Source organism: Phoca vitulina, unplaced genomic scaffold (assembly GCF_004348235.1).
Source record: "Phoca vitulina isolate PV1807 unplaced genomic scaffold, GSC_HSeal_1.0 scaffold22, whole genome shotgun sequence".
In the NCBI taxonomy this organism is placed as follows: Eukaryota; Metazoa; Chordata; class Mammalia; order Carnivora; family Phocidae; genus Phoca; species Phoca vitulina.
In genome coordinates this window covers 13,608,592-13,632,950 of record NW_022589725.1, presented here as the reverse complement: position 1 = coordinate 13,632,950, position 24,359 = coordinate 13,608,592, and the positions used below count along the sequence as shown (strand labels likewise).

At 37.0% G+C, this 24,359-nt stretch overlaps 1 protein-coding gene across 1 annotated transcript; it reads left to right on the top strand.

The window, feature by feature from the left end:
• Window positions 1-269: 269 nt before the first annotated feature.
• Window positions 270-22,522, top strand: LOC116641938 (calcium load-activated calcium channel-like). The gene is made up of 2 exons (XM_032419946.1): window positions 270-323; window positions 21,726-22,522. The coding sequence occupies exons 1-2, from the start codon at window positions 270-272 to the stop codon at window positions 22,068-22,070; spliced, it is 399 nt and encodes a 132-aa protein (XP_032275837.1). The 3' UTR covers window positions 22,071-22,522.
• The last annotated feature ends 1,837 nt before the right edge of the window (window positions 22,523-24,359 follow it).

Sequence of the window (24,359 nt, the reverse complement as noted above, 5' to 3'; positions counted from 1 at the left end):
GTTTAGAGAGAATGGTATCAGCAGGTAGCTCATAATTATTTAGAACAAAAACTGGTTGGATAAGGGATACTTGGCTGGGAACTTTCTGCAAGACTCTGGCCAATAGTCTGGGTTTAACTGGGCTTGCTGTTATAAGCTCTTCTTGTTCAGGATAAGATTTTCTTACAAGTTCCCATAACCTGAGATTATCAAACCATGATGGGGAGCTCAAGGCCCCTCACTTTGTTGAGTCGCCAAGAAGGTGGAGTTGTGCAAAGATCAAAACCAATATGGAGTCCTCAAGGACTTCTACGTGGTCCTTTGGAATGGACCTCTTAAAAGAGGTAACAAAAAGGTATGCAGTGGAACTGATCTTGAGCTCTGTCCTCTCAATGGTGCTTATACTGGAGCATTTATTTGAGATTTTTTTTTTTTTTTCTTGTTCTTTTCTAGGTCCTCCTCTCCTCTCCTCCTCTCCTCACACACACATCCTCAGGAAAGTAAATATTATCATGTAGGGTTCAGCTTCCTCCTGGATAGGCCCTTGGATTGCCAAATATGATCAGACCTTGGGTCAAGAAAATAAGCCCATGAAGGGATGACTGGCTGGCTCAGTCATAGGAGCATGTGGCTCTTGATCTCGGGGTTGTGAGTTTGAGCTCCATGTTGGGTGTAGAGATTACTTAAATAAATAAAACATTAAAAAATCTATTTTAAAAAAAAGAGAAGAAAAGAAGTCCATGGAGCTTGCAAATCAGCAGGGTTGTCTTTGTCATCTAGCCCTTAAGCAAAGGAGACAGAAGGATTCCTCAGGGCATTCCTCTGGCCCAGCTGCATTCTAGGGCAGGATATCAGACAGAAGGCTTTTTTGTCTGTTTATTTATTTATTTAGAGGAGTGGTTATTTTATTTTTAACTGAAATACTTGACATATAATATTGTGTAAATGTAAGGTGTAGAACATGTTGATTTGATACATTTATATATTGTGTAATATGATTGCCATTTTAGTGATAGCACCTCTATCATGTCACATAATTTCCTTTTTTTTTTTTTTTGGTGGAACTAGTTAAGATCTAGTCTCTTATCAAGTTTGATGGCTATAATACAATACTGTTGTCTATATTCACTATATTGTGCATTAAATCTCCAGGACTTAATATTTACCTACTAGTTGCAAGTCTGTGCCCTTAAACAGTATCTCTCCTGCTCCTGGTAACCCAACCCCCAGCCCCTGGTAACCACTATTTTACTTTCTGCTTTTAAAAAATTTGACTTTTATTTAGATTCCACATATAGGTGATATCATATAGTATTTGTCTTTTTCTATCTGACTTATCTCACTTAGCATAACGTCCTCAAGGTCCATCCATGTTTTGCAAAAGGCAGGACTTCCTTCTTTCTCATGGCTGAATAATATTTCATCGTATACATACACCACATCTTCTTTACCCACTTGTCCATTGATGGACACTTAGATTGCTCACTTCCATATGCTGGCTACTGTGAACAATGCTGCAATGAAAATGGAAGTACAGATGTCTCTTTGAGATCCTGTTTTCATTTCCTTTAAATATATACCCAGAATTGGAATTGCTGGATCATATGGTAGTTCTATTTCAGATGTTTTGAGAAACCTCAATATTGTTTTCCAGAGTTGCATTCCTACCAACAGTGCACAAGGGTTCTCTTTTCTCCAGATCCTCACCAACCCTTATTAACTCTTATCTTCTTGGGGATGGCCATGTTAGTGTGAGGTGATCTCATATTGTGGTTTTGAGTTAAATTTCCCTGTTGGTTGGTGATATTGAGTACCTTTTCATGTACGTGTTGGCCGTTTGTATGTCTTCTTTGGAAAAATGTTTTTGTTCAAGTCCTTTGCCCATTTCTTAATCTGTTTTGCTACTGAATTGCTGTATGTTCCTCATATATTTTGGATATTAATCCCTTGTCAGATAAATGATTTGCAAATATTCTTTCCCATTTCATAGGTTTCCTTTTTATTTTGTTGACAGTTTCTTTTGCTGTGCAGAAGAGTTTTATTTTGATGTAGTCCTGTTTGGTGATTTATGATTTTGTTGCTTGGACTTTGGTATCACATCCAACAAATCATTGCCAAGACCACTCTCAAGGGGGTTTTCCCCCTTGGTTTTCTTCTAGGAGTTATACAGTTTCAGGTCTTCAATTTCAGTCTTTAATCTATTTTGAGTTCATTTTTGTGAGTGGTGTAAAATAGGGGTCCAATTTCATTTTTTCTACAGATAGTTATCCAGTTTTCCCAGAACCATTTAATGAAGACGCTATTCTTTCTCCATTGAATATTCTTCATTGGGGCTCTCTTGTTGAATATTTGTTGACCATATATGTGGGGGCTTAATTCTGTGGTCTCCATTCTGTTCCATTGGTCTATGTCAGACAGACGTTTACAACCAAAGATGAATTAGTAATAAATGGGATGCATTTATCTGAAGTGTCTTCTATTTTATAAAGAAATTCTTAGTGTCCTGGTAGCTGTTGGTCAAAAAAATCATGGAGCTACTTATGTTGAACAAGAAGGCAAGTATAAAACAAGGAATTCACCAGATACTTTTCAAACTCTTTGGCCTAGATGGAGAGAATAGTACCCTTGACATGGGACACTAGCAAAGCAGGTACAAAAGAAATGGAAAAATGTTTTTCTTGGATGAAGTAATTTGATATTTGATGTTTCAAAAAATTATTGAGGAAATTTTCATGGGAAACACTGGAAGTTTTCTAAGTTTTATTCTATTATATCGATCGATTATTGTTTTGTTTTGAATTACATATTGGTGAGGATGGAACACCACTGTATTTTCAGTGAGTACTTTGGGCACCTCAAAGTCTTAATCCAACCTTGTAAGGACAGAGATGAATGACAGCAGAGAGGAGGTCATGTGCCTTAATGGACCCATGAAAGAGAGACTGGAATTAACAATCCTGGGCCTGACAAGTCCCAAATTTCTTCTGCTTCACTCTAAATTTTTGTTTGCCTCATGATGTCTAATGGTACATGCTCCAAAACATCATTTCTTTCTGAACCAGTGCTTACAATTCGGCATTTCCTGATAGGTGCTTGGGTTGGTCTGTGTGGTTGAGAATCTGTCTTGCTTGGAATGCAGCAATAGTCACCATTTTTACATGGCTTTTTCACCTGTTCACCAGATTTGCAGTTTTTCCTTCAGTGTCCTTTTATGATCCAGCAAGATTTTTCGCCCCCGCAGACTGAAAAGAGTAAAGAATGTCAATTATCTCAAGATATTGATGCTTATAGTTGTAACAATTAGAATGACTATATTTGTAATCTTCACAATAACCCTGTGTTCAGTAGGAGAGATTGTGTAAGCAAAAAAGATTTGATATATACCATATTTCTAAGCATCTTATTGTCAATATCAAAAGAACTTGCTAGCCAGCAGGAGCTGTAGTTTTTTTTTTTTGGTAAGAAGTTGTGTGATTATGTAAAATTAGCTGAGCAGAGTAGGCTAATTGAATTCTGTTTCAGCAGAGTTATTTGCATTTATCATACCACAGGTATAGAAGTTTCTGCTTGAACGGATCCACAAATGCCACAGAAATAATTGCTCTAACAGGCAATAATGAAACAAAAATCAGTGTTTTACTTGGCCATCTCAGAAATACAGCTATAGTAGATTATTACTGATTCTCACACTCGAGCATGCATCACAACTCCCCAGATGGCTTGTTAAGACACAGACTGCTGGCCCCACCCCAGGATTTCTGATTCAATATGTCTGAGATGGGGCTTGAAAATTTGCATTTCTAAAAAACTACGAGACTTTGATGAAAGAAATTGAAGAAGACACAAGTAAATGGAAAGATGTCCTGTGTTCAGAGATTGGAAGAATCAATTCTGTTAAAATGTCCACACTACCCAAAACCATCTAAAGATTCAATGCAATCTCTATTAAGAAAATACCAATGGCATTTTTCACAGAAATAGAAAAAGCAATTCTAAAATTCATATGGGACCACAAACAACAACAACAACAACAACAACAAAACAAACCCCACAAAAAAACACCCAAATAGCCAAAGCAATCCTGAAAAATAACAGAGCTGGAGGCATCATACTTCCTGATTTCAACTATATTACAAAGCTATAGTAATCAAAACAGTATGGTACTGGCATAATGGAACAGAATTGAGAGCCCAGAAATAAATCCCTACATGTAAGGTCAACTAATGTTTGACAAGGGAGGCAAGAACACTCAGTGAAGGAAGGATAATCTCTTCAACAAATGGTGCTGGGAAACTGGATGTCTACATGCAGAAAAATGAAATTGGTCCCTTATCTTACACCAATCACAAAAATGAACTCAAGATGAATTAAAGACTGAAAGTGAAGACCCGACACTCTAAAACTCCTAGAATAAAACCTAGAGAAATATCTCCTTGACATTGGTCTTGGCAATGATTTTTGGATAGGACTTCAAAAGCCCAAGCAACAAAAGCAAAAATCAACACATAGGACTACATCAAATGAAAAATCTTCTGCATGGCAAAAGAAACTATCAACGAAATGAAAAGGCAACCTATAGAATGGGAGAAAATACTTGTAGATCATATAACTGGTAAGGGGTTAATATCCAAAATGTATAAAGAACTCATATAACTTAGTAGCAAAAAAAAAAAAAAAAAAATACAAACACAAAACAACAATCCAGTTAAAAAATGAGCAAAGGACCTAAACAGATAGTTTTCTAAAGAAGACATTGAAATGGCTAACAGGTACCTGAAAAATTGCTCAACTTCACTAATTATCAGGGAAATGCAAATTAAAACCGAAGTGAGATAACACTTCACACCTGTTAGAATGGATACTAAAAGAAATAAGAGATAACAAGTGTTAGAGAAGATGTGAAGGAAAAGGAATCCTTGTGCACTGTTGGTGGGGATGTAAGTTGGTATTGCCACTATGGAAAACAGTATGGGGTTTTCCCCCAAAATTAAAAATAGAACTCATATGATCCAGCAATTCCAATTCTGGGTATATATCTGAAGAAGAGAAACCGCTATTGTGAAGAGATATCTGTACTCCTATGTTCATTGCATCATTAACCACAACAGCCAAGATATAGAAATAACAGCCAAGATACACAAGTGTAAGTGTCTAGCAACAGATGAATGGATAAAGATCATACACACACACACACACACACACACACAGAGGAATATTATTCAGCCATGAGAAAGAAGGAAGTCCTGCCATTTGCTACAACATGGATGGATCTTGAAAGCATTATGCTAAGTGAAATAAGTCAGACAGAGAAAGACAAATACTGTATGATCTTAATTATATGTGGAATCTAAAAGCATCAAACTCATAGAAACAGAGATTAGAATGATGGTTACCAACGGGTGGGAGAAATGGGGAGATGTTGTTCAAAGGGTACAAACTTCCAATTATAAGATAAATAAGTTCTGGAGATATAATATACAGCATGGTGATTATAGTTAACAATACTTACTTAAATACTTGAACATTACTAAGAGAGTAGATCTTAAATGTTCTCACCACACACACACACACAAAGGAAATTATGTGACATGATGGACATGTTAGCTAACTCTGTGGTGGCTATCATTTTGCTATATATAAGTGTATCAAGTCAACACATTATATACTTTAAGCTTACACAACATCATATGTCAATTATATCTCAATGAAGCTGGAAAAATTTGCATTTCTAACAAGTTCCCAGGTGATGCTGATGGTGGTAATTGGGAGAACTAGGATCCTATAGACACAGTCTATAACATATCTGGAGGAAATGTCCACACATTAATAAATTCTGGAAGGGCAAAAACCAAGAATTGTACAGAAACTCTGAGGATGGAATATCCCCACAGTTAGATGAAAATATGTTTCCTTTTAATTTTGAGATGTTTGTGAAAGGCCTATTGGTCACTTCACAGAAAACAGATGGGGAGACATAGAATTTTCCAAGTTTTATTGGATAGAGTACATTTAATTGACGAGTTTTGCCATTGAGACATTATCACTTGTTATCCCTAAACTGTCAAAATTTGGCTGTTAATTGTTAAGTGACTCTAAACAGCTTTTCTAATAACACATATTTTAATTAAGAAAGATTAAATTAAAAAATTGAGAAATGCAACTGATATCATTGTATATTTCATTGGGTCTTGATGTTTTATTATCAATCTTAAAAGTTCCCAAAGGGTCATATATAGTTTTAAAAATATTTTTTAACTTGATCCAATACTTAATTAACAATGGCTGAAATTTGCTACTCTATACACTTTAGTGATACCACATATCATTTCAAATGAAAGAAGATATTCAGGAATCAGGTTGGATATTGAAAAAAAAAGGATAGAAGAAGGACAAATAGGAGGAAATCTAGATAAAAATTACAGAAGGCATAAATCTAGAAGCTGTATATAACAAACTTATGCTTGAGTTTTTAAAGTAAAAATTTAACTCAAGCATAACATGTTCCAGAAACATGCACTAAGTATTGATGTGCAACTGAATGGATCATCATAAAACTACTCATGTAATCAGCACTAGAAAGCCCCTCCATGTCTTCCTGCAGCCATTAATATTCCTCTCCTCCCCCATTCCCCTCACTGCCCAAGGTAATCCCACCCTGACTTCTAATATCATGTGGTAGGTCAACTGTGAAAAAGGCCCCAGATTTTCACCCTCTTTTGGATCTACACCCTTTGCTCTATAATTTCATGATTCTCTTCCATTATGGTTGAGGGGATCTGCCCCACCATTTGACTCTGGGCATATCCATGTGACTTAGTTGTTAGCAAATATAATTTCTTATATAGGTCAAAGTTTATTTAGCAATGTGCTGTTTGGTTTCCAAACAAATGAGTTATTTGCTGTTCTTTTATTATCAATTTCCAATTTTATTGGTTATATTGGAGATGTTATATTTATGATATTATTTGATTTAATGTAGCTTTCTTTGTGGTCATATATGTGAGATATTTTTGTAAATTTTGTAAAATTTTTGTGTTCTCAAAACAAAGCTTACTCTCTGTTGGGCAGAGAAATGTCCTCATATAAATATAAATATCTAATAGCTTAAGTTTATTCAATACATTGGTCAGATCTTCAGTGTGTTGTTATCAGTTAAGTGTTAAAATTGGGTTAAAGATCTTCAAATGCCATTGTTCACTTAATTATTGCTCTCTGAAGTACCACTATTTGCTGTTTTTCTTTTTTTTAATTTTTAATTTAAATTCAGTTTAATTAACATATAGTGTATTATTAGTTTCAAAGGTAGAATTTAGTAATTCATGAGTTGCCTATAACACCCAGTGCTCATTGCATCAAGTCCCTTCCTTAAGGTTACCCCATCCCCCCACCCACCTCCCCTCCAGCAACCCTCAGTTTGTTCCCTAGAGTTAAGAGTCTCTTATGGTTTGTCTCCCTCTCTGATTTGTTGTTTTTCAAATCTGGCAGCTGAAATTGTAAGTGCCAAAGGTTCTTATGACCCAGTTATTTCTTTTACCAGTACATAACCTGCCTCTTTATCAATTATTATATATTTTGCCTTAAATTCTTCTTTGCCACATATTAAGATTGCCACTTCAGCTTTCTTTTAGTTTATATTTGCCTGGTATGGCACTTCAATATCTTAATCCATATCTTTTTAGATCAAGCATGTCTGTGTCTTTTAGATTACCTGTTGTTTGATCTTCCCTTCTCATTTGAAAGCCTAAGCCTTTATCTAGTGAGTTTAATTCATTTACATTAATTGTAATTAAAATTACATTAGGATTTATTTCTGCTATCTTATATTTTCTACTTGTTTTTTTCTTATTTACTATTTTTGATTAGATAAGGGTTTTTTTCCCAGCTGGTTTAAAATGTGTTCATTTTATTTTTATTCTTATGCTGTTAGCAATAACATGAAGCCCATGTCCATGATAATCTATCTTTATTGATTACTGAAACTTGTCTATAATTATACCTTACTTTTAACAAGGCAAGTACCTCAGCAATGTTTTCATATTCCTGGCCTTTCTCTCCACTGACCCTTGGCCATCCCCTCCTGAATCACATTAATTATCTAAAACTTATGGGAATTATGGGATACATTTTCTTTGTCTATACCCCCCAAGTCTAGTTTTTTTCAAGTCAACTAAAAAATTACAAACTAATTGATAATTCTTACCTCTCATATCATTTCCACCTTTCTCCTGGATTCATTTCTTTGAGTTCTTCCTCCAAGAGTTGTTTTCAAAATGTGTCTTTGTGTGGCAAACATTCTTAGGCCCTCTAGCTTGAGAATATTTTTGTTATGCTTCTATATTTAAATAGCAGTGTAAATGAATATAAGATTTCTAGGTTCATGGTTCTTTTCCTTCACTATTTATTTATTTTCCTTTCATATCAGTGTTACAGTTGAGAAGTTGCCACAACCTTGATTTTTCTGGGTTTATGTAAAGAATGTTCATTTGGGTCTTCTAAAGTTTTTTTGCCCTGGACGGGAGTGATTTCTTCTGGCTATGTCTGATCCAAAGGAGACATGGAATAAGTACTCATGAAAAACAAAATCATAAACTTACTCTACCTAGCAAGTCCACCTCTAGGAACTTACTTTGAAATTTTTGTCCAAGTAAGTAAAAATAAATGTGCAAAAAGCCAGTTGCAGTTCTATTTGTCTTATCAAAGATCTGGAAAGATCATATTTTACCCTGAATAAGGGTTAGATGTACAAATTATGGTCTGTCTACATGATGGAATAGTATGTGAGTCCTAAAAGCAATGAGGTTAATTTTTATGTGCCGACAAGGAAGTTGTCTACCATGTATTGAATAAAAACATTTTAGAGCTATATATAGTTACTTTTTTTGGTTAAAAAAAAAAGAACTATAAGCACACACATACTTATATGCATTTAATTGTACCTTGTCTAAAAATTATTCAGGCCTTCATATATAGTAGTTTCACAGCTCTGGCCACTTGTTTATAAAATCTTATTATAAATCATTAGCAAAATCACAGGTTTTTATAGTTGGAAAGGAGCAGAAAGGACTGTGCTCTCTTCCACATGACTGCTCTGCAGATATTTTCATTCCAGACTAGAACAAGATTTTATATGGAGAGATAACAGAACTTAGTGTCTGAGAAGGCCTTCAGGACTCATGATCTGGTAGGGACTGGAAAGACAGCTGAAGTCAGGCAGTTGCTCAGTTGGGTCCTTGGGACATTGGTGCAAAGTACCAAGGCAATTTTGGATGCTGAAGTTACACCTGAGTATGAGAAGGAGTTTTTGGAAGACATCCTGCCCTACTCTATGGATCTAGGGTTCCTGGCTAGATACATATTCCCAGTATGGGGTCTCAGGTCTGTCCTGGGAGTACATTCTGATAAGGTCAAGCAGATTTCAGGCACCCCTGGAAACCTCGTCTGAATGGACAGAAAGGTAATAAACCTTCATGGCCAGTTCCCCACCCTAGCTCTCTTCCTTTTTCCTTGGTTCTGGTTACCTGGCTGCATCTGGAACAGGATCAAAAATACAATAAGGGTCAGGAGCAAGAATTTCATAGTCTTTAAGAAGGATGTGGCAGATCCAGGAGTCCAGAACATTCTGCGGTGGGGCTCTGGACTCAGGTTTTTATTTGCCTCCATTGGGCGGGGTTCAAGGGGTGGGTCATGGGCAATGAAACAAAAAGAGGTACAAAGGAACGTTGACCTGTAGGCCAGAATCATTAATTGATAATTCACTACTCAGAACCCTGTTCTGAGGGGAGGCAGAAGAATAGAAGAGAAGGTGAAAATATCAGGGCAGTATATAAAGAGAGAATCCACACAAGGGGGGGGTCTTCCTTGCCCCCTCCCCCACCCCACTCATAGGAGTGTTGCAATGTCTCTGCTCTTGGTACTTCCCCTCTAAATTAGTCCTCATCGCACTGCATTGGGACCAACTGAAAACTCTTTCCCTTTGTACTGTGTTTCCAGGGTCAGGGGCTTAAATTAAGAGGGACACAGAAAAGAATCGTTTAATGAAGTGAATAAACACATTTTTATACAATGCATAACACCCTGGAAACTCTTATAATCAGGATCTTTGGAATCAAGTAGGTCAGACTTCCTTCTTTTATGGATGGAACAATGAGGTCAAGGAAGGAGTGACTAGCAGGCAGGATAACTGGGGAGAGGACTCTCACAACAGTGTCTGAGATAATCAGACATGCCCTATTTCCGGGGCAGATGAGGTGCAAAGAGGATCCTTCTGAGATGGGCATCCCAGGAAAGAGTACAGTAACTTCTATGACTACCTCAACATACAGAGCTGACTTTGGACCCAGCTGGCACACCAGATACAGCTCAGTCTTTTCTCTTTTAGGCTTCATTTCTGCCTCATATCAACCCTTGCAGGAATGAGTCATAGAATCCTATACATACCTGCTTGGTCATAGAAGTACTAATAAATCTTCAGAGGAAGCCCCTGATGTTCTTGGTCTGAATGTTTCCAGGTGGTTTATTTCTTCTGGTCATTTGGGAGGGGCTGTTTCTTTCTAGGCTTAATGGATTATGGTCAGAAATTAAGGCCTGTTATTCTTCAGTTTTGGGAATTTTGTAATTTCTTTCCGCCAATAAACCAGGTTCTTGGTAATGATCTGGGACAATGTCCTTTATTAAATTAAGCTTTTTTACTGTTAATCAAATTCTAATATTCTTACTTAACTTCTATTTACATGAACTATGAAATACTCACATAATTGTATTAAAATCCCCCAAGTGTAACTAAGCATTTAATCAAATTCTTCTTATATTAGATTTTACATTACAAATTAATTTTGTTGCTTTATTTTATGGGGCATAAATTTTTATGACTGTCACAACTTTTGTGTAGATCGTGAAATTTATTTTTATTTTTAACTAACATACAATGTTATATTAGTTTCAGGTGCACAATATAGTGATTGAACAATTCTATATAGTACTCAGTGCTCATCATGACAAGTGAAGATTGTGAAATTTACTTAGTCGTGTCCTTGAATTCCACTTTGACTTTTTCTTTTTTAAGATTTTATTTATTTATTTGCCAGAGAGAGAGAGAGAGAGTGAGCACAAGTAGGGGGAGTGGCAGGCAGAGGGAGAAGCAGGCTCCCTGCTGAACAAGGAGCCTGATGCAGGACTCGATCCCAGGACCCTGGGATCATGACTTGAGCTGAAGGCAGACGCTTAACCAATTGAGCCACCCAGGCAACCCATTCACTTTGACTTTTGTATTCTGGCTGTGCATCTGATTTAGCATTTGCAGTTCTTTCAATAATTTATAAAAAATTATTGTACTGCACTTTTGACTTCCAGAATTGCAGGTGAGAAGTTTGATGTCAGTTTGATTCCTTTTCCTTTGTTAGTATCTTCTATTCTTTTGCCTGGAAGTTTCTGACACGAACTTTGTATCCTGAAAATGTAGATTTTTTTGTTGTTGTTTTACAAGTTTATGTCTAGCTGTGTGCTTTCTCTCAGGATATGTGTGGGACTTGGTGAATCCTTTCAATGTTAAAAACTCACATTTTCTTCAGTTTTGAGAAATTTCCTTCTACTATGTTTCTAATTATAACTTCTACATGCTCCTCTTCTAATTCTTGAGCTCATTATTTGGAGAGGTAGCATTTCTTGAGCTCATTATTTGGAGAGGTAGCATGGAAGTGTTCTTTAAATGATCTGGGACAATCTTTCTACTTTTCCCTCCTGGAGTGTGTAGCAGAAGTCTTCCCATGAAAGCATGAGGAAAGTACAGGAAGTATTCCCCCTGCTAACAATTTTAATTTTGTTGTATTTTGTTTTGCATTGTAAAATATCTCTTCCATTTTATCATGGAGACCACGAGTTCAGTTCTTCTTATGACCATCCTTTGTTTACTTCTTTTAATACAATTTTAAACTGACTATATTGCTTTGAGATCTGGATGGTATTTTTTGTGTGTGCTCCATTATGTGAAAAAAATTAAATTTTTGTCTGATTCTTCCATTAACTGCACTTCAAAGATAATGTAGTAGGAGTAAACTGTTCTTGTCTGTACAGCATGTCTCTTGGGGGAACTGCCTCCCTCAGTGAACCTGCTAATCACAGGACTGTAACCTTATAACTGCTGGTGAGGACACATGAGCTGTAATGTGTGAATGGTTTTTCTGTGTGGAATTAAGATCTCAAGCAGAGAAAACATGGAGACTGGAGGTCACATGTCCTCATGCGAGAGGGATGGGGATGCAAAATTGTGGCCTTCCCAGCTCCGGGGAGGGAGATGTGCTCTCTCACCTTGTCTCATATGACACAGAATTACTCAAATATAAGTCGGTTCAGATTTGGGGCATCAAAAACAGATGAGGGGCACCTGGGTGGCTCAGTCGGTTAAACATCTGCCTTCGGCTCAGGTCATGATCTCAGGGTCCTGGGATTGAGCCCTGAGTTGGCTCCCTGCTCAGCGGAGAGCCTGCTTCTCTCTCTCTGCCCCTCCCCCTGCTCATGCTCTCTCTCTTTCAAATAAATAAATAAAATCTTAAAAAAAAACAAAAACAGATGAATGACCACTACTGCCCTCGATATCATAAGTGTCAGAGCCAGATTCAGACCCAAGTCTGTCTGACATCAGTTTTTGGTCTTTATCACTATGATATACTTATTGTGAAACACTCATCTTTTTAAAAAGAGAATGTCCTCATGCTGTTCAGAAACTGTTTAGTTTGATGTAGTTCCACTTATCTATTTTTACTTTTATTGCCTGTACTTTTGGTGTCAATTCCAAAAGATCATCGCTAACACCAATCTCAAAGAGCATTCCCCTATGTTTTCTTCTAGGAGTTTTATGTTTTCAGATCTTACATTTAAGTCTTAATCCATTTCTAGTTATTTTTTGTGACTGATATAAGCTAGGGATCTAGTTTCATTTTTTTGCATGTGAATATCCAATTTCCCAGCATCATTTATTGGAGAGTCTGTCTTTTCACCACTGAGTATTCCTGGCTCTCTGTCAAATATTAATTGACTGTATATATGCAGGTTTATTTCTGGGCTCTCAAGTCTGGTCCACTGGTCTATGTGTCTGTTTTAGGCCAGTCTCATACTATTTTGATTATTACAGCTTTGTAATATAGTTTGAAATTAAGAAGTGTAATGCCTCCAGGCTTATTCTTCTTTCTCAGGATTTGTTTTGGCTGCTTAAGGCCTTTTGTGGTGTCATATGAATTTTTTTTCTACTTTTGAAAAAAATGCCATTGGAATTTTGATAGGAATTGCATTGATTCTATAGGGCTTTAGGTAGTGTGGATATTTTAACAATATTAAATATTAATCCTTTTAATCCATTAACATGGAATATCTTTCTATTTACTTGTGCTGTCTTCAATTTCTTTCATCAATGTCTTAAAATTTTCAGAATAAAGATCTTTCACCTCCTTGGTTAAATCAGCCACTCTATGACTTTTGATTGGAGAATTTAATCCATTTACTTTTAAGGTAATTATTGATAGGTAGGACTTAACAGTGCCATCATATTATTTTCTGGCTGTTTTGTAGTGACCTTGTTCCTTTTTTCCCTCTCTCACTGTCTTCCTTTGTGGATGGATAATTTTCTTTAGTGGTATGCTTTGATTCCCTTCCTTTGTCTTTTGTGCATCTACTGTAGGTTTTTGCTTTGTGGTTACCGTGAAGCTTACATAAAATGTCTTATAGAAATAGTCTATTTTAAGCTGAAAACAACTTCAATAGCATACAAAAACCCTACCCTTTTACTCCCTCCTCATTTTTTGTTTTTGATATCACAATTTATACCTTTTAATATTTTGTCTTCATCAACAAATTATTGTAGCTATGGCTGTTTTTAATATTTTTTATGAGAGTTAAGTGATCAACACACCACCATTTTCAATAGAATATTCTTAATTTGATTATATACTTATCTTTATCAGTGTGTTGTATATTTTCATATGTTTTTATCTTACTAATTAGCTTTTATTTTAGCTTGAAGAACTCCTTTCAGCATTTCTTGTAAGACAGGTCTAGTGATGAACTACTGCAGCTTTTGTTTGGGGAAGTCTTTATCTTTTCTTCATTTCGGAAGGACCATTTTACTGGATAGAGTATTCTTGTTTGGCAGGGCTTTTTTTCTTCCAACATTTTGAGTATATCATCCCAGTCTCTCTTAGCCTGCAAGGTTTGTGAGGAATTCTTTTTATCTTGTTACTTTTAAAGTTCTTATAAGTCCTAGGACTATGTGCCTTCTCTTGATCTCTCAAAGCCAGGTCAAGTGCTAAATGCCTCCCATTTATTTTCCCTAGTACAGTTCCCTAAAGTGTTCAAGGTTATGTGCTTTCACTCAATCCAGCAGAGTTGAGCCAGCCATCTGAGTGTGCTTGTGCATGATCTGCAGAATCTTGTGCATGCCATCTGTAGGGGAATACAGGTGATACTGGCTACATCAGGGAAGGGGTGTGCGGAGTGCAGGTAATGTGTCATATGAACTTCATTGGCAAGCCTCTTGGTAGAGCCCATTAGGTTGTTAGTAGAATCCATGGTTCTTTGTTGAGTTTGCACCCCGATTGCTCTGAGCCCCCCCGTTTTTGCTCGTAGCTGCCACCAGACTAGTCAGTCATGTTGATCCCCTCAGTGTTCTGGGTGGGGCAAGAAAGAAGTGGGACTCTTGGGTAGTGTCCTGCACAATGAGGGAAGCTGGGTACTCACTGTGCTCTCATTTTCCTTATTGGAGAAATCATAGTCTAAGGTGGTCACTGAGCTGTGATGTCTTGGGGGAAAGGTGATGCAGGTAATTTGAAACTGTTCTTCTCATCCTTTTCAATGCATCCGTTCTCATATTTTTGCTCCATTGGGGTTCTGGGATTTCTTTGCCGGATTCTTGGGCTCCCACAAAGATACTCACATCTGTGGGTGGTTGTCAAAATCAGTGTTTCTATGAGGGGATGAAGGCTGGAAACTCCTATTCTGCCATCTTGCTGGTATTACCTCTCTAAATGATTTTTAAATCTCTCTATTCTGTTTAGTTGGCATTTTTCTATAAAGTCAAACCTTCCCTCATCAACTGGGGCTATTTGGTTAACCTAACATACCATTACAATTGAAAAGTTGAATAAATATGTAATTATTTCCCTCTATTTGCCAATTTTCAGAGTAAGAAGTAGTTCAGTAGTCATTTCAAATGACAATGTAATATCCAAATGCTTTTCTGTTTTGAGGATCAACATGCATGAATTCTCATGATTCAATATCCTTTTTAAAAATGTTTATTTTATCATGGACATTGCTGCTATGAACATTGGGGTGCAGGTTTCACTACATCTGTATCTTTGAGGTAAATACCTAGTAGTGCAATTGCTGGGTTGTAGGGTAGCTCTGTTTTTAGCTTCCTGAGGAATCTCCGTACTGTTTTCCAGAGTGGCTGTACCAGCTTGCATTCCCACCAACAGTGTAAGAGGGTTCCCCTTTCTCCACATCCTCACCAACATTTGTTGTTTCCTGTCTTGTTAATTTTAGCCATTCCGACAGGTGTAAGGTGGTGTCTCATTGTGGTTTTGATTTGTATTTCCCTGCTGACAAGTGATGTTGAGCATTTTTCATGTGTCTGTTGGCTATTTATGTGTTTTCTTTGGAGAAATGTCTATTCATGTCTTCTGCCCATTTCTTGACTGGATTATTTGTTTTCTGGGTGTGGATAAGTTCTTTATGTATCTTGGATGCTAGCCCTTTATCTGATATGTCACTTGCAAATATCTTTTCCCATTCTGTAGGTTGCCTTTTAGTTTTGTTGACTGTAATGGGAAGAAATCAAAGAGGGAGAGAAACCATGAGAGACTCTTAACTATGGGAAACAAACTGGGGGTTGCTGAAAGGGAGGTGGGTGTGGGGGGGTGGGATAACTGGGTGACAGGCATTAAGGAGGGCACATGATGTGATGAGCACTGGGTGTTATACGCAACTGATGAATTGTTGAACACTACATCTGAAACTAATGATGTACTATGTGTTGGCTAATTGAATTTAAATTTAAAAAAGTTTATTTTAAATTTATATAATTCACTGTTTCCTGTGTACAGTTCTATGAATATTGTAAAATAAACTTTATTTTTATTAGAGTTTTAGATTTACAGAAAAAAATTAAAGATAGTACAGAGAGTTTTCATATATCCTACACCTTGGTTTTCTCTATTAAGGTCATATTACTATGGTACATTTATTATAATTCATGAACCAATGTTGATACATTATCATTAGCTAAAGTCCATACTTTATACTTCCTTAGTTTTTACCAAATGTCCTTTTTGTGTTCCAAAATCCCATCCAGATACATTACATTTAGCTGTCATGTCCACTTCAGTGACTTTTGGTTATGATAGTTTCTCAGACTTTCCTTGTTTTGGTGACCCTGACAGGTTTTAGAAGTACTGGTCAGGTATTTTATAGAATGCCCCTTTAATGGAATTTGCCTGGCATTTTCCCCATGGTTGGCTGGGGTTATAGGACTTAGGAGAAGGATCACAAAGGTAAAGTGCCATTCTCATCACTTCATATTAAGAATACATGCTATCAGCATGACTTATCCTTGTTGATGTTGTTCTTGATCACCTGGCTAAGGTAATTTTCATCAGGTTTCTCCTCTAAAAAATTACTCTTTTATCCCTCTTTCCATACTCTATTTTTTGGAAAGGAACCACTATACACAGCCCACACTCTAAGAGTAGAGAGTTTTGCAGAGTACTTGCATAAATTATTTAGAATTCTCCTGCATTAGAGATTTTCCTCTTATTCTCCATTTATTAATTTATTTATACAAGCAGAGACTCATGAATATTTATTTTATACTTTTTGGTTGTAATTCAATACTTCTTATTTTGTAAATTGTGCCAGCTTTGGACACTAGAAGCTCTTTTGGTTGGCTTCTGTGCCCCTTTGACATAACCCCATTAAACTAAGTTTTGGATTTTTTAAAGCACTTGCTTACATGCTGGTACTACTACAAGCTGCTTCAGGCTGATCTTACATAGTTACTGCCCAAGTCCTAGAATCAACCATTTCTTTAAGGAGTCCTCGTTTCTTTTATAGAGAATTGTATTAGGAACCAAGGTCTGCGCATTGGATATTCCTACTGCTAAAGAGGTACCGCTTCTAAGACCTCTCAGCCAATAGAACAAGAAATCTATGTATGCATTTTAACCCCCACCATATATATATATATATATATATATATATATATATATATATATCTCCTCATGGAGAACAGAAATTTATGAAAGGTGCATATATATATATATATACATATATATATATATGTATATATATATCTCCTCATGGAAAATAACTTTATTAACTAGATAACAGTGTTTATATGCAGTTGCTTTTGCCTTTAGTCTTAAAGAGTCCATTCATTTCTAAAGTTATTTAGGTCAGCTTTTATCCTCTCATCCCCTTTAATGAGGCTGTTTCACACATTGTAATACAAATTAGATTCTTTTGTCATAGTCTGCATTCCATCTTGGGAGCCCTTGATCTCCCAAATGATTTCTTAAAGTTTGTACACTCTTTTTGCGTATCATGTCCTGAAAAATTTTATAGGTTTTGACAAATGCATAATGTCTCACATCCCCTGTTACAGTGTTATACAGAATAGTTTCACCACCTTAACAATATTTCTTAGTCTATGAGAATAAGAAACAAACCACAGACTGAGAAATATTTGCAAATCACATATCTGACAAAAGACCTGTATTCAGATACATAAGCTCAACAATGAAAAATTCAATTTAAAAAATGAGCAAGACTCAGACACTTTACCAAAGTTGTAAGGATGGCAAATAAGTATATGAAAAGATGTTGAACATCATTAGTCATTAGGAAAATGCAAATTAAAACCACAATGAGATACTTCTATACGCTTGGTAGAATAACTAAAATCCAAAAAACTGACAATACTGTTGTTTTTCATTTCCAAACTTTCCATTTTTTAAAATAGTTTAAAATAGTATAAAGTAGTTTACATAGTTAAAATAGTTTAAAATAGGGGCACCTGGGTGGCTCAGTTGGTTGAGCGGCAGACTCTTGGTTTCAGCTCAGGTCATGATCTCATGGGTTGTGGGATCGAGACCCTCACCAGGCTTTTTGCTTGGCAGGGAGTCTGCTTGAAAGAGTCTCTCCCCCTGCCCCTCCTCTCCCTCAACTTCCAAAAATATCTAAATAAATCTTTTTTAAAAATTTTAAAGTAGTTCTCTTCCTAGAACTTTTATCTTTCCATTTATTTCAAAACTGTTTGCCTTTAAGTCATGAGGCATGGTTGTAATATCTGCTTTAAAGTATTTACTTGAGAATTTCAATATCTGGTAATTTCACGGCTGGCATTTGTTGACTTTTTCCTTGAGAATAGGTCACATTTTCCCGGTTCTTTGTATGAGAGCAATTTTGGATTATATTTTAGGCATTTGAATATTATGTTGTGAGATTCTGAGTTCTACTAAAATTCCCTGGAGGATGTTGGTTTTCTTATGTTTTTGACAAGCAATCACCTCCAGATTCAGATTGCTCATTCTCTTACTTTCTGTGGGTGGTGGCTTCAGTGTCAGATCCATTTTCAGAGACTTTGCTATCCTGTTTTGCATCTGTCTTGCACATGCACCTTTCATGGGTAATCTAGGAACTGGGTATTGTGCGATACCATAACTTGACTTAAAAGCATTTGTTATTCTGCTTTGGGCCTCTTACACACATGTTCAGCTTGGGGGTAAGCCTAGGACTTGTACCAATTCATCTACGGTAGTTGTTTACCCTCTTGTCCAACTCTCTCCGCTGTGGTATTTCCCCTCACACTATCTGGATCCCAAGGTCCTTTTTGAGTCTTCTGGCTAGAAAGATAGGTTTCTGTTGGATTTTTAGCTATCTACACTACTGCACAATTTATGTGCCACTGAGACCACCTTTGGGGCAAAATGGTGAGGGGAAAATATAATGGAGATTTCCTATATACTTATTGGACCACAAAATATCCTTTTCCTTTTTTTTTTTAACGGAAAGATGTGTTTTTAAAATCAGAATTTTGGGTTCCTGCATCTTTGTGATCATTACAACACTATAACTCTACAGCTGGGTGTGTCGTTGGGGCTGGGCAGAGAAAGAAAGACAAAACCGTGGAGATCTCCCATCCACACACACCCATTCTTGGGCTCACAGGGACCCATTTTTCTGGTTCTTTGGTCAGAAAGATTGCTTCCCCCCAGAGGTTTTGCTGCCTGCACCTGCTGCCTTTAGGTCAAAGCTGAGAGATAAAAGAAAAAGTCCTTGAAAAAATCATCCTAGTGTGAGTCATCCCTGAGATTTTAATCCCCACCTCCAATCTACCTGCTATTTTTAATTCTTTCCTCAGGTAGTTGCTTCTTGTATTTTGTCCAGAGTTATAAGTTTTAATCAGTGGAAAGATAGGCTCTAGTGACCTTACTTCAACTTGATTAGTATATGAAGCCTCTGTATCCTTCTTTGATGTTCAAATTGTCATAACTTTGGGCAGTGGGTACCCTTCAAGCTGATTCTTGTGACCTTCTGTTTTGACCTCATTAAATTTTGAAAGCTTCCTTCATAATCCCTAAAATGACAACTCTGGGGGTGCCTGGGTGGCTCAGTTGTTAAATGTTTGCCTTCCACTCAGGTCATGATCCCAGGATCCTGGGATGGAGCCCAACACGGGGCTCCCTGCTCAGCCGGGAGTCTGCTTCTCTCTCTTTCTCTGTCTGCCCCTCCCCCTGTTCGTGCTCTCTCTCGCGCTCTCTCTCTCTCTCTCAAATAAATAAGTAAAATCTTTAAAAAAATAAAACGGCAACTCTGTTTTTTTTTTTTTTTTTTAAAGATTTTATTTATTTATTTGACAGAGAGAGAGAGACAGCGAGAGCAGGAACACAAGCAGGGGGAGTGGGAGAGGGAGAAGCAGGCTTCCCGCCGAGCAGGGAGCCCGATGTGGGACTCGATCCCAGGACCCTGGGATCATGACCTGAGCCGAAGGCAGACGCTTAACGACTGAGCCACCCAGGCGCCCGGCAACTCTGTTTTATTAATGATATAAATGCTATGGGATTTTTCTTTGTTATTAGACAAAGAAGATTATTGGCATTTCCTTATTTTCCACATGAATAGAAGAAATAAAATGATCTGCTATTTCTTATTTCAACTAAGTTTTGAGAGACTTTAATCATTTAATTTAATAAATGATGCTGTGCAATAGATTGGCTAAACCCAGCAGAGAATCTGAAGCACTTGAGTCTTAAAAACACTTCTAGGGGCGCCTGGGTGGCTCAGTCGTTAAGCGTCTGCCTTCGGCTCAGGTCATGATCCCAGGGTCCTGGGATCGAGCCCCACATCGGGCTCCCTGCTCCGCAGGAAGCCTGCTTCTCCCTCTCCCACTCCCCTTGCTTGTGTCCCCTCTCTCGCTGTGTCTCTGTCAAATAATAAAATCTTAAAAAAAAAACAAAAACAAAACACTTCTAAAGAAGCATTTCCCCAAGAATCTATAAAGTCATTGGGAAATTTTAAAAAGAATGTTGTAGTTGTTGCTGATTGTGGATTTATGGCTTTTGCCCCCATGTATGTTCATGGAATATAGAGTTTTAGTTGAGGCGCCATCAGGAATGATCTCAGTGGAGGAACCCTGTTTCTGTCCTCCTGCAATGGATTTTGTAGTTTTGAGTGTTGATTAGGGTAAAATTTTGTCTGCTTCCAGGAAAATAAGTTTTCTTACTTTGTGCGAGTGTGTCTCTACTGTTTGGGAACAAGGACAGGAATACAGATGATCCCGGAAACAAAACCCTTAATTTGGAACATTGCCCGTTTTCAGGATCGGGGAATTGCTGCCCCCTGGCGGTTAATATTTGAGTCACAGCATGCTCAAAGCAGCTCGGTGTTTTCTTTTCCGAAGAGTTGTTCATTTTTCTTCTTTTTCTTGAAAAATAAGGGTTGCTCTACAATCTCCAGCTTGCCCAAGAATTTGTAGTTTCTTCTGTCGTTTGTGAGACTTTTTTCCTATGTGTGAGATCATGTGAACTGAGAGACCGTGAGTGGAGGATCCAGGAGGGGTTTGTAATCCCAGTCTCTGTCTTTATGATGCTTGTGATGTGACCAAATACAATATAGCTGCAGAAGCCACACATCTTTGAATATTGATGTGGAGTGACTGAGAAAAGAAAGGAGTTTCCTTTAAAAGGTTTCACTACTTTGGATAGGTGAGGCTGCCTAAGGAGGTTATTGGAAAGGGTATAAAGGTTTTCTTCATGCCCAGGGGGGAAAAATTTAAAAATCACCCCCAAATTCCCAATGTCTTAAGACTGCTAGAACTTCTTCAGCCTGGGAGCAAGTGGCAAGCACTTGGGGGATTGAACCACCAATTAAACCTTATAACGTGCAAATAGATTAAATAAGTTAAAGAAATCTGTCTTCAGAGGACTGAATCTCATAATGGTTTTTTACTTGAAAAGGTTCTTTGCAAATAAAAAAATTAAAGTACTAAATTGTTTAAAGCTTTTCATCAAAAAGAATATTATACTATTTTGGGAATAAAATTTTAAAAAATATATAAATAAAAATGTATAAAGACCTTGCAAAATCACAAAGTTCTTAAAAGTGATTTAAATCATGTTCCTGTGTTCTAATATAAATACTTCCACTTAACAATGCTTTTGGTTGAGAAAAGAGAAAATCTAATTTTAGTTAAATGATCTGAGTGTTTCCTGAAAAATAACAACAGAGACCTATCCATGGTCCGAATGAAATCCATGTTTGCAATTGGCTTTTGTTTTACTGCCCTAATGGGAATGTTCAATTCCATATTTGATGGTAGAGTGGTGGCAAAGCTCCCTTTCACCCCCCTTTCCTATATCCAAGGACTGTCTCATCGAAACCTGCTAGGGGATGACACCACAGACTGTTCCTTCATTTTTCTGTATATTCTCTGTACCATGTCAATTCGACAGAACATCCAGAAGATTCTTGGTCTTGCCCCTTCACGAGCTGCCACCAAGCAGGCAGGTGGATTTCTTGGTCCTCCACCTCCTGGGAAGTTCTCTTGAAATCAAGAAGAACCCTGTAATTCCTGTCATTCTTTTTAAACATTCAAATTAGACTGGCAACTATTTTGTAGCAAGAGCCATAGACAACCTTAGCACTTGGGCCACTTTCTAGTGCTGAGTTATTTCTAGCCTTTTTGGGTATGATTCAAATGAGAATGGCACCCAGCAAACATGATAGTACTTTCAGTCACAGATTAATTTTTAGAAAAATAAGTTTGTTGGTTAGATAAGTTCAGGCATTGTTTATGTAATGAGAAGCAAATAGCAGCTTTCTTGTTTGGCCTACATGGATATTTTCTGTGGGCCTGACTCTCAAGTCTGTGCTGTGTGCCGTGTACCATGGAAGTTGGCTCTCCATGAGCATTTAGAGATCTGGAAGAAAAATTTAGTTTGTGATATCTTAATTGGAACTATTTGTTGTACATTGTTTCCAAGCCAAATATATGACCCAGGATCAAAAAAGACGCCAAAATTTTAGCTAAAAAAAAAAAAAAAAAAGATCTGAGTGTTCCTGCTGAGTATAACATAAAGAACAAAAGATATGGAAATCTACTTTAGGTTAATAATGAGTAACCGTAAACAGGCATTATGAAATCTGTGAAGTTTTTCCACATTACTTGGAGGAGAGAGATTTTACAGTTCCTCCCGTTCTCATCAGTTATCCCAAGCAAGGGAAACATTTTTATTTTTATTTTTGATGAAGTTTGGGTTGAACAATTCTATACTTATTCTCTCTGAATTTACCTCAGTGGGAAATAAAAACACACCCATGATCTTTTTAGTTTATCCAAGGCTTTTAGCTTATTTATTATTTTATAAAACAGTTAAATAAATACCTAAATTCTTTATGCTTTGTAGATCAGATAAGTTTTTATTAATTATAATAATATTTAAGGACATGAAGTGTAAACCTAGGTCTTTAATTAAATAATTGATACTTAAGCATATAGTGTTTATAAATGTGTTTCTTGTAAATTTCAGATAATATTTCATTTATGTGGATTGATAGTTTCACCACTTATATTGTGTCTTTGTTTCTCTGTCAAATTGTTATCATAAACTATGATTTCATTGTCCTTTAAAGTTAACTTAAATATATTTTCTGAACTATGTCATTGAACTAGGATCTTTAGAACAATTTAACATTATGGCCAATAGAGTAGAAATCTTTGTTTATCTTGATACTTAAAAAAAATTAAAATTCAGAAGGACAAAAAATAAAGTCTATAGTTACCACATAGTTTTCATCTTTAAAACGTATGTATTTCTACTGATATAAATTTTTTCTTCTAACCACCTAAGTTTAGATGTCATATCAAAGTATTATATGTATTGCCTTAAAATAAGTAAGATATTTTATGTTTTCAACATTAGAGCTTACATTGTCATTTAATCATTGTTTACTTAAATATATACGGCATATATACACATAAGTACATATCAAGATATATTAAAACTAGTGAAAAAAGAAATTTGAATTAAGTAGAGGAGAAAGACTGGTAGGTCAGAGAAAAGAAAGTTGAACTCAAAGCAGGTAGTCTGTTCTCAGTATGAATTCACGAATCTTTTTTGTTTCTGTGTATTTTGTGCAGGCCGCAGACCACTCTCCCTTAAGAGCACTGACTCTCATGATGCACTTAGGGTATTTTACGACTTAGAGAATTGTGAAAATAAGGATTCCCTCACTTCTGGAGTGTGGTGCCTAAATGGGGCGTCTCCCGATCGGATGGGGGCTCCCAAAGGTGGGGTAACTGGTTGGGTGGAAGTGAAAGGCAGAACAAAGGAGACAAGTTTACTGAATACACCGCAAGGGAGCAGCGTGCAGGAGAGCAGAGGAGTCTGTCTGCAAGGAGGCAGTGGGTGGAGGCTCTGTGTGTGTGTGTGTGTTTAAGATTTTATTTATTTATTTGACAGAGAGAGAGATAGTGAGAGCAGGAACACAAGCAGGGGGAGTGGGAGAGGGAGAAGCAGGCTCCCCACCGAGCAGGGAGCCCGATGCGGGGCTCGATCCCAGGACCCTGGGACCATGACCTGAGCTGAAGGCAGATGCTTAACCCACCCCAGGCATCCCGTGAGGGCTGTTTTTAAAGGGGGAAGATCAGTGGGGGGTATGGCGACCTATAGAATTCTCTCTCTCTTGGTAACTTTGCCTGGTTGTAGGTAGCCCATTGGTCAGTTAGGACCTATGGATATTTTGAGGCAGGTGGCCTGCTAGCCCTTTTCTACATTCCATTGCTCAAGCCTCTTTGCCTGAAAGCAGCCTCTACATGGGGTAGCTGCAATTTCTAA

Bases quoted from the DNA above. Each gene is read 5' to 3' on its own strand.
- LOC116641938 (XM_032419946.1), top strand. From the start codon at position 270: ATGGAGTCCTCAAGGACTTCTACGTGGTCCTTTGGAATGGACCTCTTA. The intron at 324-21,725 runs GTAACAAAAAGG...AAATGATCTGAG, and splicing joins GAATGGACCTCTTAAAAGAG to TGTTTCCTGAAAAATAACAA.